At 32.4% G+C, this 14,626-nt stretch overlaps 1 protein-coding gene across 1 annotated transcript in view; it reads right to left on the reverse strand.

The window, feature by feature from the left end:
* Window positions 1-729: 729 nt before the first annotated feature.
* Window positions 730-14,626, reverse strand: part of LOC139497502 (uncharacterized) — a 52,991-nt gene continuing 39,094 nt past the window's right edge. The window contains exons 2-5 of the mRNA XM_071285731.1: window positions 8,345-8,562; window positions 7,291-7,514; window positions 4,790-4,976; window positions 730-3,374 (exon numbers count right to left, since the gene is read on the reverse strand). Of these exons, the coding sequence (XP_071141832.1) occupies window positions 730-3,374; window positions 4,790-4,976; window positions 7,291-7,514; window positions 8,345-8,561 (3,273 nt within the window). The 5' untranslated portion in view covers window position 8,562. The remainder of the gene's footprint in view (window positions 3,375-4,789; window positions 4,977-7,290; window positions 7,515-8,344; window positions 8,563-14,626) is intronic.

Below are 14,626 nucleotides of genomic sequence, written 5' to 3' on the forward strand. Positions count from 1 at the left end.
TTTCAATCACTCTATCACCAAATATAGCTTACTATTTACAATAAGTATCTATAGAAAAAGACCAAAACACAAAAACGTAACACTTACCATTGAACCATGAGAATAATTTCAAGATCAGATTGAACCAACCAACCTGGCATATAACCTTTTCAATTGAGTAATACAACATATATCGGCCCACTGTTTATAGAAAGTGCAAAAAGGACATACTCATGTAGCTTTTACTTTGATAACTGAACTATGAAATTATTATGTCGAAGTCAGGTGAACCTTGCCGGTAGTACATGAAGACGTTGCAAGGAACCAATATTACAGATATAGTTACTTAGTACCAACTGCTGATAACAAATAACTATGATTTTTTTTTCAAGCAGTCATCTAATAATTAAAATTTGATCAATGACAATGGACATAATATGACAAAAGAAACTGCATATAAGAAATGAAACATCGAGGTCTTCTTCCTTCTTACATTAAGCTTTAAATCAGTTTACGACAACGCCGCCATTACCTACACCTCCAGATAGTAATCCATACCTTTCGCATACTGCGTTTTTTTGTAGCAGTCGAGAGAAAATATACACCAATCATAGTTTAAATATGATAAATTAAAATCACTAACAAATTACAAACATCCATTTATTTCTTTATCATTTAACGAAGATTTTCTATCGATATGAAAGTCTAGTAAATGATAAACCTAAAATGCTAAATAACGCTGCCTAAAATTCACTTATACAAGTGAAGAGCTGTTCTTCCATAATTGTCTCTTTCATTTATATTCATACCGACATCAATCAATAACTTGAGAATTCCTGCATGTCCATTTTCACAAGCTAGATGTAAAGCTGAACATCTATTTTCATCTGTTATGACAGTATCTACACGACTATTTAATTCTAGGCCGTTTAAATCAAGTAGTAATTTTACTGTTTCATAATGACCATTCTGACAAGCCTTGTGAAGTGGTGTAGAACCGCCATTTGTCGTATCATTAAGATTCATACCAACATCGACTAATAGCTTAACTACCTCTATATGTCCATAAGAACAAGCTATATGTAAGACTGACCATCCTTTTTCGTTTTTTATTGTTGTATCTACACGACTATTTAATATTTGGCCATTTAAATACATTAAATATTTCACTGTTTCAAAATGACCTTTTTGACAAGCTAGATAAAGGGGGGTAGAACCTTTATTTGTTCTGTCATTTATATTCATACCGACATCAATCAATAACTTAGGTATTCCTGAAGATCCATAAGAACAAGCTGCATGTAAGACTGACCATCCTTTTTCGTCTTTTATTGTTGTATCTACACGACTATTTAATGCTTGGCCATTTAAATCAAGTAAGAATTTCACTGTTTCAAAATGACCCTGCTGACAAGCTAAATAAAGGGGGGTAGAACCTTTATTTGTTCTGTCATTTATATTCATACCGACATCAATCAATAACTTAGGTATTCCTGTAGACTCATTAAAACAAGCTGCATGTAAAGCTGACCATCCATTTTCGTCTTTTATCGTTGTATCTACACGACTATTTAATGCTTGGCCGCTTAAATCAAGTAAGTATTTCACTGTATCATGACAACTATGTCTACATGCAAGAAACAGTGGTGTCACACTCTTTTTATTTTTCTGATTAATATTCATACCAAATTCTATCAATATTTTCACGGTTTCTGTGTGTCCCTTTTGGCTGGCTGTATGTAGAGCTGTGTGTCCAAACGTATCTCTATTGGTAATATCTACTTTAAATTCACCAAATAATAACAGATTCACAAGTTTTACATTCCCATTGAAGCAAGCAAAATAAAGTGTGTCCTGATTTAAATTGTTAGTAATGTTGATATCTGCTTTGTTGTCTAATAACAGTTGAGCCACCTCAGTGTGACCATTAAGACAGGTTGCCGATAATGCTGTTGTGTTATCCATATTTTTTGCATCAATGTCCTCATTATATCTCATTAAATATCTTACGACTGCAGTGTGACCTTTTTCACATGCAACATAAAAGGGAGACCTACCCTCCTTGTCTTTAACCTCTATGTGATACGGATAGTTTACTACAAAATATTCTACAAAATCTATGTATCCCAAGTGAGACGATACATACAAAGGCGTATTCCCATCTTCATCGAAATCATACGAAATTGGCTGACATGCGTCTTGTTCTTTCAGAAACGATAGAAGTAGTTTTCTATATGCCTCATTTTCAGTTTGAATGCTTCCAAACACTTCCCAGTATTTCCCTTTCATTGCATCTTTTATTTGTCGTTGTAGAAATTGGCTTTCGAACTCTTGTGGTATTTGAATAACAAAAGGAACACTATTTTGAGTAAATGATGAAATGTACGTACGGTTTGCGAGGAATGCAATATCAACGTGTTCTATTAAACATTTCATTATAGATGGTGCAATAGCTGCTGATATGATGTCAAACATTTTGTCGTGGATTGCTGTGTAGAAGTCATCTGATTCTGTCATATAGACACCTTTAAGACACTCAAAACTATTAAGTATCGATACAATGGATACAGGTTCTATTTTACAGTCCCAGCATATAGCCTTAACTAGCTGTTTCACATCCTCGGATCTTAATTCGTCTATACAAAATTTATTATTTCTAAGAACAAGAAGAGAAATGCAGAGAAAAGATGATGTAGATCGTTTTTTCATTTTTATGATTTCATTTCCAATTATTTCAACAGGATGGGTAAAGAATCTATGATCTTGATTAAGGTTTGTACAGTACAAAGAACATAAAAGAGGGAAAAAATCGTACAGACAGATATTTTCTATGTCGTTCACTGTGTTCTCAGGCACATAAGACAATGCAATAGTCCTTCTTTCTTCTGGAGTAACTTTATATTCGGTACTAAAGCTGCATTGTACAAGTGAAAAACAAGTAAGTTTTGGGAATGCCTCGTGAACATATATATTCTCCCTGCACGTAATGATAAACTTATGCACTGATTTGCTATCATTTTCGTCATTATCATCGTTCTGATTACAAGATTCAATTAGCATACTTAATTTGCAATCGTTTTGATCCCATATTTCTGCTTTTTGTTGATTAAGAACGAATTTACCACAAACATCATCAATTATAAACACTTGGAAATTATCTTTTGTAAAATGCTTAAAGATTTCTGAAGGATCATCACAAGGAATTATTTCGTATTTCTCCTTTTCGAATTCCAATGCTACATGATGAGCGACTGCAGATTTTCCACAGCCTGGAGAACCAGTAATGATAACACCCGTCGTTTTGTTTAATGATTCTAGTATAAACGTTGTTGCTGAGGTATGAATGTATTTTTTGTCATTATTTCTCCATTCTTTCAAAGTTCGTTGTTGTATTTCTGTAAACAAAATTAGTTTTAGATAGACAGATATGAATTCAGTCATGTTTCAGTAAATGCTAATAGATTAATCGTAGCAAGGTATTAGAGACAAAAATGGAGATGCAAAATGACTTAATTGCCAGAACCCAGAAACAAACTCAAATCATGGTAAGTGGTAAGTTTTTTCTATTCAAAAACATATTTCATAATTCAGAACTCACTAAATGTATAGTGTTCAAAAACAAAAAATCGATAAAGCATTTCATAATGAAACACACAACATATGCTTTATGAATTAGTTACATTTTCACTAGTGCTATGGGAAACTGAAATACTGCCAAAATAGATATGATGTTAATCGTAAATCTTTTATCGTAATACTTTCAGTTCTTTCTTTCTTATATCCTCGCTTAATAAAATCAATGCTCTTTAAAAATAAAAGCTTCATAATCAGCTAAACTCTTCCTTGTCCTAAAGACGCAGATTGTACTAAAACTACTTTGTCAAACGCATCTGGATATGACAGCAAATGTCCAACCTCGAACAGTTGGGGAAAAAATGGACACAACATTCAAGCTTGATGCAGGTCTGGATTTGATTTAAATTTGAATTCATTTTTAGTTGAAGATGTCTTGCTGTTGCGCAATACTTACTAAATCAGTTTTCAGACTAAATACACCGAATTATCAAAATACGTTGTGAAACCCAATTTTTCTTTTATATAAATTAAAATGACTCTGGAATTATTTTTTCGGTTACATTTTCACTAGTGCTATGGGAAACTGAAATACTGCCAAAATAGATATGATGTTAATCAAAATAGAATAAATGTTGCCAAAGAACACGAAATTTAATATAAGATTTAAATTTATTTTCAATTGAAGATGTCTTGCTGTTGCGCAATACTTACTAATTTCAGTTTTCAGACTATATACACCGAATTATTAAAATACGTTGTGAAACCCAATTTTTCTTTTATAGAAAATAAAATGACTCCGGTATTGTTTTTTACACCCCCCCCCCCCCCCCAACCCCCCACCCCCTCTTCTCCCTTAATTTTCTAAAATGTTTGAAGAAATTTTCTTTTTAATTTCTTAAATTGGAGTAAAGGATTTTTAACCCCTCTCCTCCCCCCAATTTCATTTAACTCAAACCCCTTTTCCAAAAAACAACAACATATGGCACATATATGATGCCTCCACTTAACACTATCATTTAAAGTTATACAATTTGTTTAATTGTGATGTCAAAAAACAACCAACGATTATTTCAGAAACAATAATAACTTTGTGTTTAATTTTACTATCAATATTATTGATAAGTTATGCAGGAATACAAATATGTATTTAGATAGTTGATAACCATGGAAATTTGATTTCCAAGCTAGAAATTAGGGACCACAAAGGGACATTTTCCATATAGATCAGAAATACCTGTTATATTATTTTTTTCTGTTTCTAGTGTCTTTAATTTCTTGTTGATTGTAACCATATGCTGATTTGTTTTTTCCAACTGTTTCTCTAGCCGTATAAAATCTATGATATCAGTGACATTAGTTAACGATGAACTTATCAAAGCATCAATATCTGACTTTATTTCTGGTGCTAGCCTGAGTATTGCCTGTAACACAAAATAGTACTTTATGTAACCAATAAAACATACAACTTTACATATTCAAGATTCAAATGATGTAAATTATAATAGTACCATTTGGTAAATGTTCCTCCAACGATAAATAAGTGTCTTTCCGAAGACGACAAAATATTTTAGAAATGCATGTTGTTAACAATCAATTGAATAATGAAACTTCATTTGCACCAAATAACACTGCCTTGATATTAAACAAATTCTCATATAATTTTCAAAAGCAAGGGGTTATCAATTGTAGATCACTTGGATTCAATTAACCTACATGGAATGAATGAATTTAAAAAAAACATGTCTTTGACATCACCATGATGATATCTATTAAATTAAAGAAGAAAAGTTGTACAGCTTTAAATGCAGAACAACATAACTTTTCATACTTGTTGAAGTAAGTCTATGAAATTGAAAGGTATGCATTTTTCTTTTTAAGTTTATTTATAACATTTTTACTTTTTCAGGTGAACAAATATATATATATTTTATAAAAACAACATGGAACACTACTAGTGAAAAAAATCCTCCTACTGAGTGCCTTGTTACACTTCTGAAACTAGTACTGGAGAATAATAACTTCTCTTTCAAAAACACTATCTCCAGATAGACGGCACTAGTATGGGCACACAAATGGCCCCGTCATATGCCAACATATTTATGGGCCAACTTGAAAAACGCCTATTGGCTAGTGCTCAATACCAGCCCTTATTATGGTTCCAATTCATTGACGATATTGATTTCAAATGGACAGATTTACAAGAACATCTTAATGAATTTCTAGAACACTTTAACTCTTTCCACCATTCAATAAAATCTACATATGAATCATCTATGGAGAAAATAAACTTCCCCGATACTACGAGTTACATCAAGAACGGAACCATTATAACGGACCTTCATACCAAACAAACGGACAAACATCAATTCCTTTTTCCTAAAAGTTGCCATCCTAAACACTGCTCCCGTGGTATCCCATTCAGCCAGGCATTGCGAATCAAGATAATATGCTCTACTGAAAATACGAAACATGCTAGACTTGGACAACTACGTAAACACCTAGTTGTTCGAGGATTTCGAAAGAGCAAACAGAACTAGTCGCCAAGAACTTCTAGAGTACAAAGGTAAGAAATAAGCAGCTAACTGAACACCCCTTGTACTCACTTACCATCCTGATTTTAAAAATGTGTCATCCATTGTTCAGAAGCATTGGAAAATTATCGAAAATGATTCAAATCTGAAAAAAAGTATTTTCATCACCACCAGTCATGGCCTTCAGAGACCTAAAAACATCCGTGACAAATTAGTGACATCTGTACTAGCAAACAATGTGGTCGAAGGAATTGTTTGTGTTGTAAAGCTGCCAATACAAGCAGTTCTTTCATCAGCTCCGTTACTAAACAAAATTATACCATCTACTCTAATTCGTAAAACGGAGAATTCAATTTATATATTAACATGTGACACTTGTGGCATTCAGTATGTGGGAGAAATAATGGAGAAATTTAATATTCGGCTCAATAACCATCGTTCATCGTACAAAAACAACCAAAAACTGTCCTCTCACAAGACATCTTCGTTCAACGAAACATCCTTTTGATAATGTTACTTTCCAAATCATAGAAGTCAATGCTGAATGGGACACCACGGTTAGAAGGAGAAGAGAAAACTTTTGGATCCACCAACTCCACACTTTAGAACCTGATGGTCCTAACGAAACAGATGAGAAAAGATACAGGAAAGATAAAGAATAATTTAATACAAAGCATCGTCCTTTTTATCCCGTAATATTGGCCAATGAACGTTGGTAACTTAAACTATCAATTATGTATTTTCAAGGCAGCTAAATCCAAGTGCAACATATACATTGAGCTGCAAAATTTTCTTATTTTCAAGGCAGCTAAATTCAAGTGCAACATATACATTGAGCTGCAAAAGTTTCTTATCTTCTACATCCGATTTCACGCTGCACGCTTGATAAAGCTAGTTGGTCTAGCGAAATATTGCGTTTATTTTCATCATTTTGTAAATATTTTAAACATTCTTATATTTACATACTAAATAGTGTGTAAAATTACATAGTAGCGCAATATATAATTTGATTTGTGTAATTGAATTAATCTCTGTACTGATTAATCCACACTCCCATAGATTTGTGTGTCATGTGCTGCTATTTATAGGCACTTATTTTATAAAAACATGTATATTTTAAAGACTCTTTAACGCCATCAGTCATCGAGATAGAAAAATTTTCGATTTTCTTTTACTAATTACATTTGATTATTGGAGAAATTACCTCAGTCACACAGTTCCAAATTTTCCAAAACTCGGTTTCATCAACTTTACCGCTTTTAGAATGAACAATAAAGTTTCTGTAAAATTTGATCCTGGAAATATCAGCAGCAATAGTTTGAAAAGTTTCCAATGGAAGACTATCTTGAATGTCAAGATCTGTTAAATGTTTCAGTAAACATACCATCAATGATACATCAAACATGTCTGATGATACTTCCGAAGAGTCTAAAACAAAGTGATTGAAAACTGAGTTATTCTGTGTTATACATCAAATGATCGACCATGACACCTGAGGACAATCGGTTTATTTTATATCACTTCAACGAAAACTGATTTATTGTTTGTGTTAGCCAAGTATTCAGTCATAACACTCGAAATGGGCTCTACAATGTGATATAGAAGGATAAATATTTGCTGCAAGAATAAGAATCTTTTATAAAGGGTATTCTGACCAGGACCTTATACTAAGATTTGAAAGAGAGTACTTATAAACCCCTGAAATAGTTGGAACACACGGATTTTTTCGTTTGACAATGTATAACATTTCCCTGCACAAGATAACGGAACTAGTTTCGCAATTTTTATCAGAAGTAGCTGCAAAACAAAATGGACAACCTTGATTCGCTCGTCAAGAGAAGTTCAAATTACCAATTTTTACACTTAAATGAATGTTTAAGGTCCAAATGAAAACTGGTGCTTTCCATAGTATAACTGATTTTTATACTAGTATACAATGTGTAAATATTTACAATGAATCTAGGAACAAGCAATTAGTTGTAGCCAAAATATATAAGTTTTTCTCATAACTAATGCATCAGAATGTTCTGACAGCGTTGCCAATAAAATGGACTTTTTTTGCGACTGTCATGCATGTGACAGTTTAGGCTAGCTATAAAACCAGGTTAAATCAACCAGTTACTATATTAGAAAGTTTAATGTGTTTGAGCTTTTGATTTAACCATTTGCTTAGGGGGACTTTCCTCGAAGTTCATTTTTTTGTGTTATTTTTACTTTTTTCTGAAATAAAAATGATTTTAAATATCTGAGAACATTACCTTTTGGAAATAACAAATCATATTGTACCAATGTGATGACTCTCTTTTTATATGTTAAGTCATATATCTTGCCTCGTTTTTTACTCAGAAACTGTTTGAGCTGTCCAGGGTGGAACTCAGAGTCAAACCTTCGTCTCACAGCACGTGGTGCGACTCTTATTAACAAACCAGCCAATCGTAGAAAATTTATATCTTCCTGTGACAGGGATGTCGCCATTCTAAAATAGAAATATTCTAGAATATTAGATTGCGTTGAAAAGAAAAATAGTACAGTTGATATAATTTGTAACAGACATGACATGTTTTCATTAAACGAGTTTTTGAATTTTTGATTGCAGATCGTGTATTATTTTTTAAGTAAATTAAAATTAAAATGAAAAACATATGATTTATAATATATTGTAACACAAAATACATACATAAACTATATACAGTTCAAAACATAGTAACACAAGTGTTCGAACCAGGATTATGAAAATGAAAAACAGCACAAAACAGAATTTAAAAAAAAAATCAACTGAGGCTTCGGCTGACAAAAGCTATTGTAAAAGCCAGGATAATTGCAATTTTACAGGCAAAACACTAGTGTACATATTTTACCAACATGTTAACTGTGCCATACCAAACATGAAGAAAGAGTTCTGAGTATAACTGTAGGTAATTTCGTGGTCTCGTTTATTCTACATTGACTAGAAGCCTCTGTATTATGTTCGTCTTGAATGTTTGTTACAATTTTAGTTCATTGATATGTTTTGAAGTTTAGTGTGACATCCATGTTCACTGATCAAGCAAACATTTTAGTTTAAGGGCATGCTGAAACCCGAATCCGGTGTGGGATTTTTTCGTTGCTCACAAGGAAGCTATTAAACCAAGATTTCAAAATGGTGAAGTTGAAATCATCCCTTCGTAAATTTTACGGACGCCATCACGAGTTGGTTGACCGTTATGGAATAACCGTTTCACAGATGATATCGATATGCTCCTTACGTCTTTACTACAATCTCTTTCCTTTCATGAATGTGACCTACCGAATTATACTATTTACCGGATTTGTTATCACATAAGCAACACGATGGGTGCCACATGTGGAGCAGGATCTTCTTTTCCTTCCCGAGCACCTGAGATCACCCCTAGTTTTTGGTGGAGTTCGTGTTGCTTATTCTTTAGTTGTCTATGTTGTGTCATGTGTACTCTTGTTTGTCTGTTTGTCTTTTACATTTCTAGCCATGGCGTTGTCAGTTTTTTTTCGATTTATGAGTTTGACTGTCCCTCTGGTATCTTTCGTCCTTCTTGTGAAGACCCACTGGTGGCCTAGGGCTGTTTTTTCAGCTCTTTGGGTGGGTTGTTTTCTCTTTGACACAATCCCTATTTCCATTCTCAATGTTATGGTACTGTCTTTATCTCATATGATGCTTAACATTTACATTTTCTGTTTTTAAATTTGTTTTTTTTTTTTTCTTATATAATTTAAATATCCATCTCATGTGAATAAAAATATTGATATGGATTTTTTTTCAAGATAGGATACAAAACAGTTTAAACAGCTTTTCAAATAAAATGAAATTATTCAGATTTATTTTTACAATGCATGCTACTTTCTAGAATAAAAAAAAGAAAAAAGAATATTTACACTCAGTCATGCAAAAACATACGTTGTCTCTCTAAGTATATTAAACAAAAACATTGATTTCCTCTAGTTTTCCCTCCCTTCACTATTGATTTAACATACATGACATATGAAATCTTGAATTTATTGACCTCATAAAACATAAAGGTCAAGGTCTGTATGTATATATGTCTCCATTCAGACCTATATGCGAGATTACCCTTTGAAGACACATAGTACTATTTTATGATTTTATTCCAAATTTTAACAAATGGAGAGAAAATGACAAAGCAAAAGTGTTTAATAAAACAAGGTGTACAAATCAAGTCAATTCGGCCTAACTAGGCATTTGACTGAGAATTAAGGGGTTATTACCTTTGAAGAATAGTTTTGGGTAATTTTCCCACCTGTTCTTATGACGCTTCTATCTTTCTATTTTCAAAACCTTTGCAAATAACTGAATAGATAGAGAAACACAGAAAAAAGCATAACCGCAAGCCAACCATTGGAGGTATCCTTGAAAAGGTCTATGCATTTATCATACAAAATCAAAATCCGCCCTGTAAATTGTTAACTTTGAATATAAATCAGGGGTTTGGAAATGCTATGCCCGACTCGCCCGACTCGTACATTTTAACACCCGGACAAGTAATTATTTTTGTCTAGGGTTGCCCGTGGACAAGAGAAATAATATACAAGACAAAGTTCAAATTCAGCAAAAATATAGGATTAATTTCAAATGTTTACTCAAGGCAGGTGTTTTGATAAGAAATAGCCAAGTTGTTTCAAAATAGTAATAGACTCACAGTTTAATAACCAAATAAATTTATTGACCATATCTAAGGAGTAATTTGTTTTACATTCTTTAGATATCAGATCAAATAACAGGTCTCTATCCTTAGAGTATACAGGACATTCTATAAGAAAATGAAGTTCCTCTTCCACTTTATTTAAATTGCATTTAACACAAATTCTTTGATGAACTTCTAATTTGGAATATCTCCCAGTTTCAAATTTGAGTCGATTATGTTTTATCCACTATTCACCGGAAGTGTCATTTCTTAACATTTTGAACCGAGATTCAGATTGATGAATACTTTTAGAATAAAACATCAGGCAAGGAAGACAAAAAGAATGACGAGTCAAGTCGAAAGCATGAAACGCAAACGGAGATGGTGTATATAAAAAAAAATAATTAGGGAAGCGAGAATATCAGACATCGTGAATATCAGATTACCCCATAGGCCCTTGGAAAGAATTCAAATAATAAGTTTTGTTTTTGTCTTATTTATAGACATGATAGATCACAGGCAACCTTATGTGTTGTCTAAGTGGTAAATAGAAGTGTTCAACTACCAAGAAAAAAACAAGTGTGTCAGTTGATAGAAATAATTAGTTAATCTATTAATTAATTAAGTTTCCATTTCTTCACTCACTGTCCTCTAAATTTAGTATATGTAGTGTACCTACTGGCTACAATTCTTATTAAAAAACAATGCTGCAAACTTGTCCTTTACATGTCATTTCATTTAGTTGGTTTGCTTTTGAGTTTCTGTCCCATTGATGTTAAAACCCATTTCCAACATTCCTAAATTTTTTACACTTATAAACCAATTGATTTCACTGATTTGTTTGGGATGTAAAACAGTGCTAAGAATCATATATTAGCTAACAATAAAATACTACAATATTTATATGGACAATTTATGTATTGTCAACCTTTGCTATTATTCATTAAATTGATTAACATTTTTAAGCTTTAAACTGTATATGTAAAAAAAAATCTGTTGTATTTTTTTTATTAGGTCTTTCCACTTTTCATGGAAAGACCTTTTGTTTTTCTTCTTCTGATTTTTTTGTTTTGTTTTTTTTTTCTCTTCTGCCGTCTGAGATGCTTTTTTGTCTTACAACATATCGAATGGATTTTTTGGCCAATGATGTTGTACAGTAATGGAGGTTTCAAAACTCACCCTGTGTGACCGAACACTTATTCTTATAGGAGTTATCTCCCCGCGTCCCTTTTTTCTTGTTATCACTATATCTCTAAAACTGTAAAAGATTTTAGCAAACTGTTTCCACTAAATTGTTTGTAAAACAGTGCTAAGAATCATATATTAGCTAACAATAAAATACTACAATATTTATATGGACAATTTATGTATTGTCAACCTTTGCTATTATTCATTAAATTGATTAACATTTTTAAGCTTTAAACTGTATATGTAAAAAAAAATCTGTTGTATTTTTTTTATAAGGTCTTTCCACTTTTCATGGAAAGACCTTTTGTTTTTCTTCTTCTGATTTTTTTGTTTTGTTTTTTTTTTCTCTTCTGCCGTCGGAGATGCTTTTTTGTCTTACAACATATCGAATGGATTTTTTGGCCAATGATGTTGTACAGTAATGGAGGTTTCAAAACTCACCCTGTGTGACCGAACACTTATTCTTATAGGAGTTATCTCCCCGCGTCCCTTTTTTCTTGTTATCACTATATCTCTAAAACTGTAAAAGATTTTAGCAAACTGTTTCCACTAAATTGTTTGTAAAACAGTGCTAAGAATCATATATTAGCTAACAATAAAATACTACAATATTTATATGGACAATTTATGTATTGTCAACCTTTGCTATTATTCATTAAATTGATTAACATTTTTAAGCTTTAAACTGTATATGTAAAAAAAAATCTGTTGTATTTTTTTTATTAGGTCTTTCCACTTTTCATGGAAAGACCTTTTGTTTTTCTTCTTCTGATTTTTTTGTTTTTTTTTTTTTTTCTCTTCTGCCGTCTGAGATGCTTTTTTGTCTTACAACATATCGAATGGATTTTTTGGCCAATGATGTTGTACAGTAATGGAGGTTTCAAAACTCACCCTGTGTGACCGAACACTTATTCTTATAGGAGTTATCTCCCCGCGTCCCTTTTTTCTTGTTATCACTATATCTCTAAAACTGTAAAAGATTTTAGCAAACTGTTTCCACTAAATTGTTTGTCTACTCTTGAGAAGGATTTGGTGTATTTTGACTTGATTGATCAGAAGACATCTTATGGGAGTTATTTCCCTTTGAAAATTTAAAATAGGCGATTTGTTGGATAAATGCATACGTTATAAGACGTAGAGGCCTACAGTCTTTTATTATGAAATCCTTGGTTCATTTGAAGGAAATTGAGGTCAAGGTCAAAGGTCAAGGTCATGTTCTAAATTTTGAATTTTGCTTGTTATCGTTATTCCACAGAAACTGTGACAGTAAATGATATGATGTGTTTGCCAAATAACTGTTTACAATAAGGCGCAAAATCAACCTATTTCAGTCAAAGTGTTTTGGTTAACCCTTATAGGAGTTTTCTCCCCTTATGTATTTGAAATCAGTATTTCTCCACAACCATACAAGTGATTGACCTCCGGTCTTCCGTTTTGAGTTGACTGACCTATGACCTTGAAATTGAGATCAAGGTCGAAGGTCGAGGTCATGTTATAAATTTTGAATTTTGCTTGTTATCGTTATTCAAACGAAACTGATACAGTTAATGATATGATTTGTTTGCCAAAATTACTGTTTACAAAAAGGCGCAACTTCAACCTATTTCAGTCGAAGTGTTTTGGTTAACCCTTATAGGAGTCTTCTCTCCTTATGTATTTGAAATCAGTATTTCTCCACAACCATACAAATGATTGACCTGGGGTCTTTTGATTTGAGATCACTGACCTATGACCTTGAAATTGAGGTCAAGGTCAAAGGTCAATTTGACGTTCTAGATTTTGACCTTTGCTAAAAATTATTTTCTGTTCATACTAAAACAATTAAGTCTTCTGCATATACCTATTAATCTTATTTTTTTATATCAATTCGAAGAACCAAATTACATCAACAAGGAGTGACATTATCTAACATCGTTTTTTTAAATTTCATTCTTATTATCGAGGTGGAAAGACCTTCAATTGTTCTCTGAAGAATTTGTTTTTAATTATTATTGAGACCCTTATCGGGAGCCTTAATATAATTTGCTATCACTGGCTCTGCTTCTTTTAACAAGAACTTCTTTAAAAACTTGTTTCTCTACCATACACATGATGGACTGTGAAACTCCATAAATATTGTATCCCAAAAAAAATATATAACGAAAACGATCGTTGAAGGGTCTTTGAAGCCTTAAAAAAACATCATTAATAAATCCAAAATAGACAGTCTTGATTTTGGAAAAACAATATGCATCGGAATTTGAAAAATATCCGAGGCTTTGCTGAGAACAGGTATTGTGAGATTTGCTATCTGAATATAATTTAAGAATGGCCAACGTAAATACAAATATCTTGTCTTGGGCAGGGATAAATCCTACTTTGTAAAGGATCACTCTGATTCGAACAAAAAATTCTCTGAAACTGATATTATTTAGATGCTTGATTTTTTGATTGACAACATATTTGTAATGTTCGGGGGACGTGTTTTTCAACAGACAGTCGGCATTCCAATGGGAACAAACTGTGCCCCTCTATTTGCCGACTTGTTTCTTTATTATTATGAGGCTGGCTTAATGCAGGAACTTCTTAGGAAGAATGATAAGTTAGCAATATCCTTTAACTCTACTTTTCGCTATATAGATGATGTTCTTTCACTAAATAATTCAAAATTTGGTGACTATGTGGAACGCATCTATCCAATCGAGCTAGAGATAAAGG

Source organism: Mytilus edulis, chromosome 12, assembly GCF_963676685.1.
Source record: "Mytilus edulis chromosome 12, xbMytEdul2.2, whole genome shotgun sequence".
NCBI classification, from domain to species: Eukaryota; Metazoa; Mollusca; class Bivalvia; order Mytilida; family Mytilidae; genus Mytilus; species Mytilus edulis.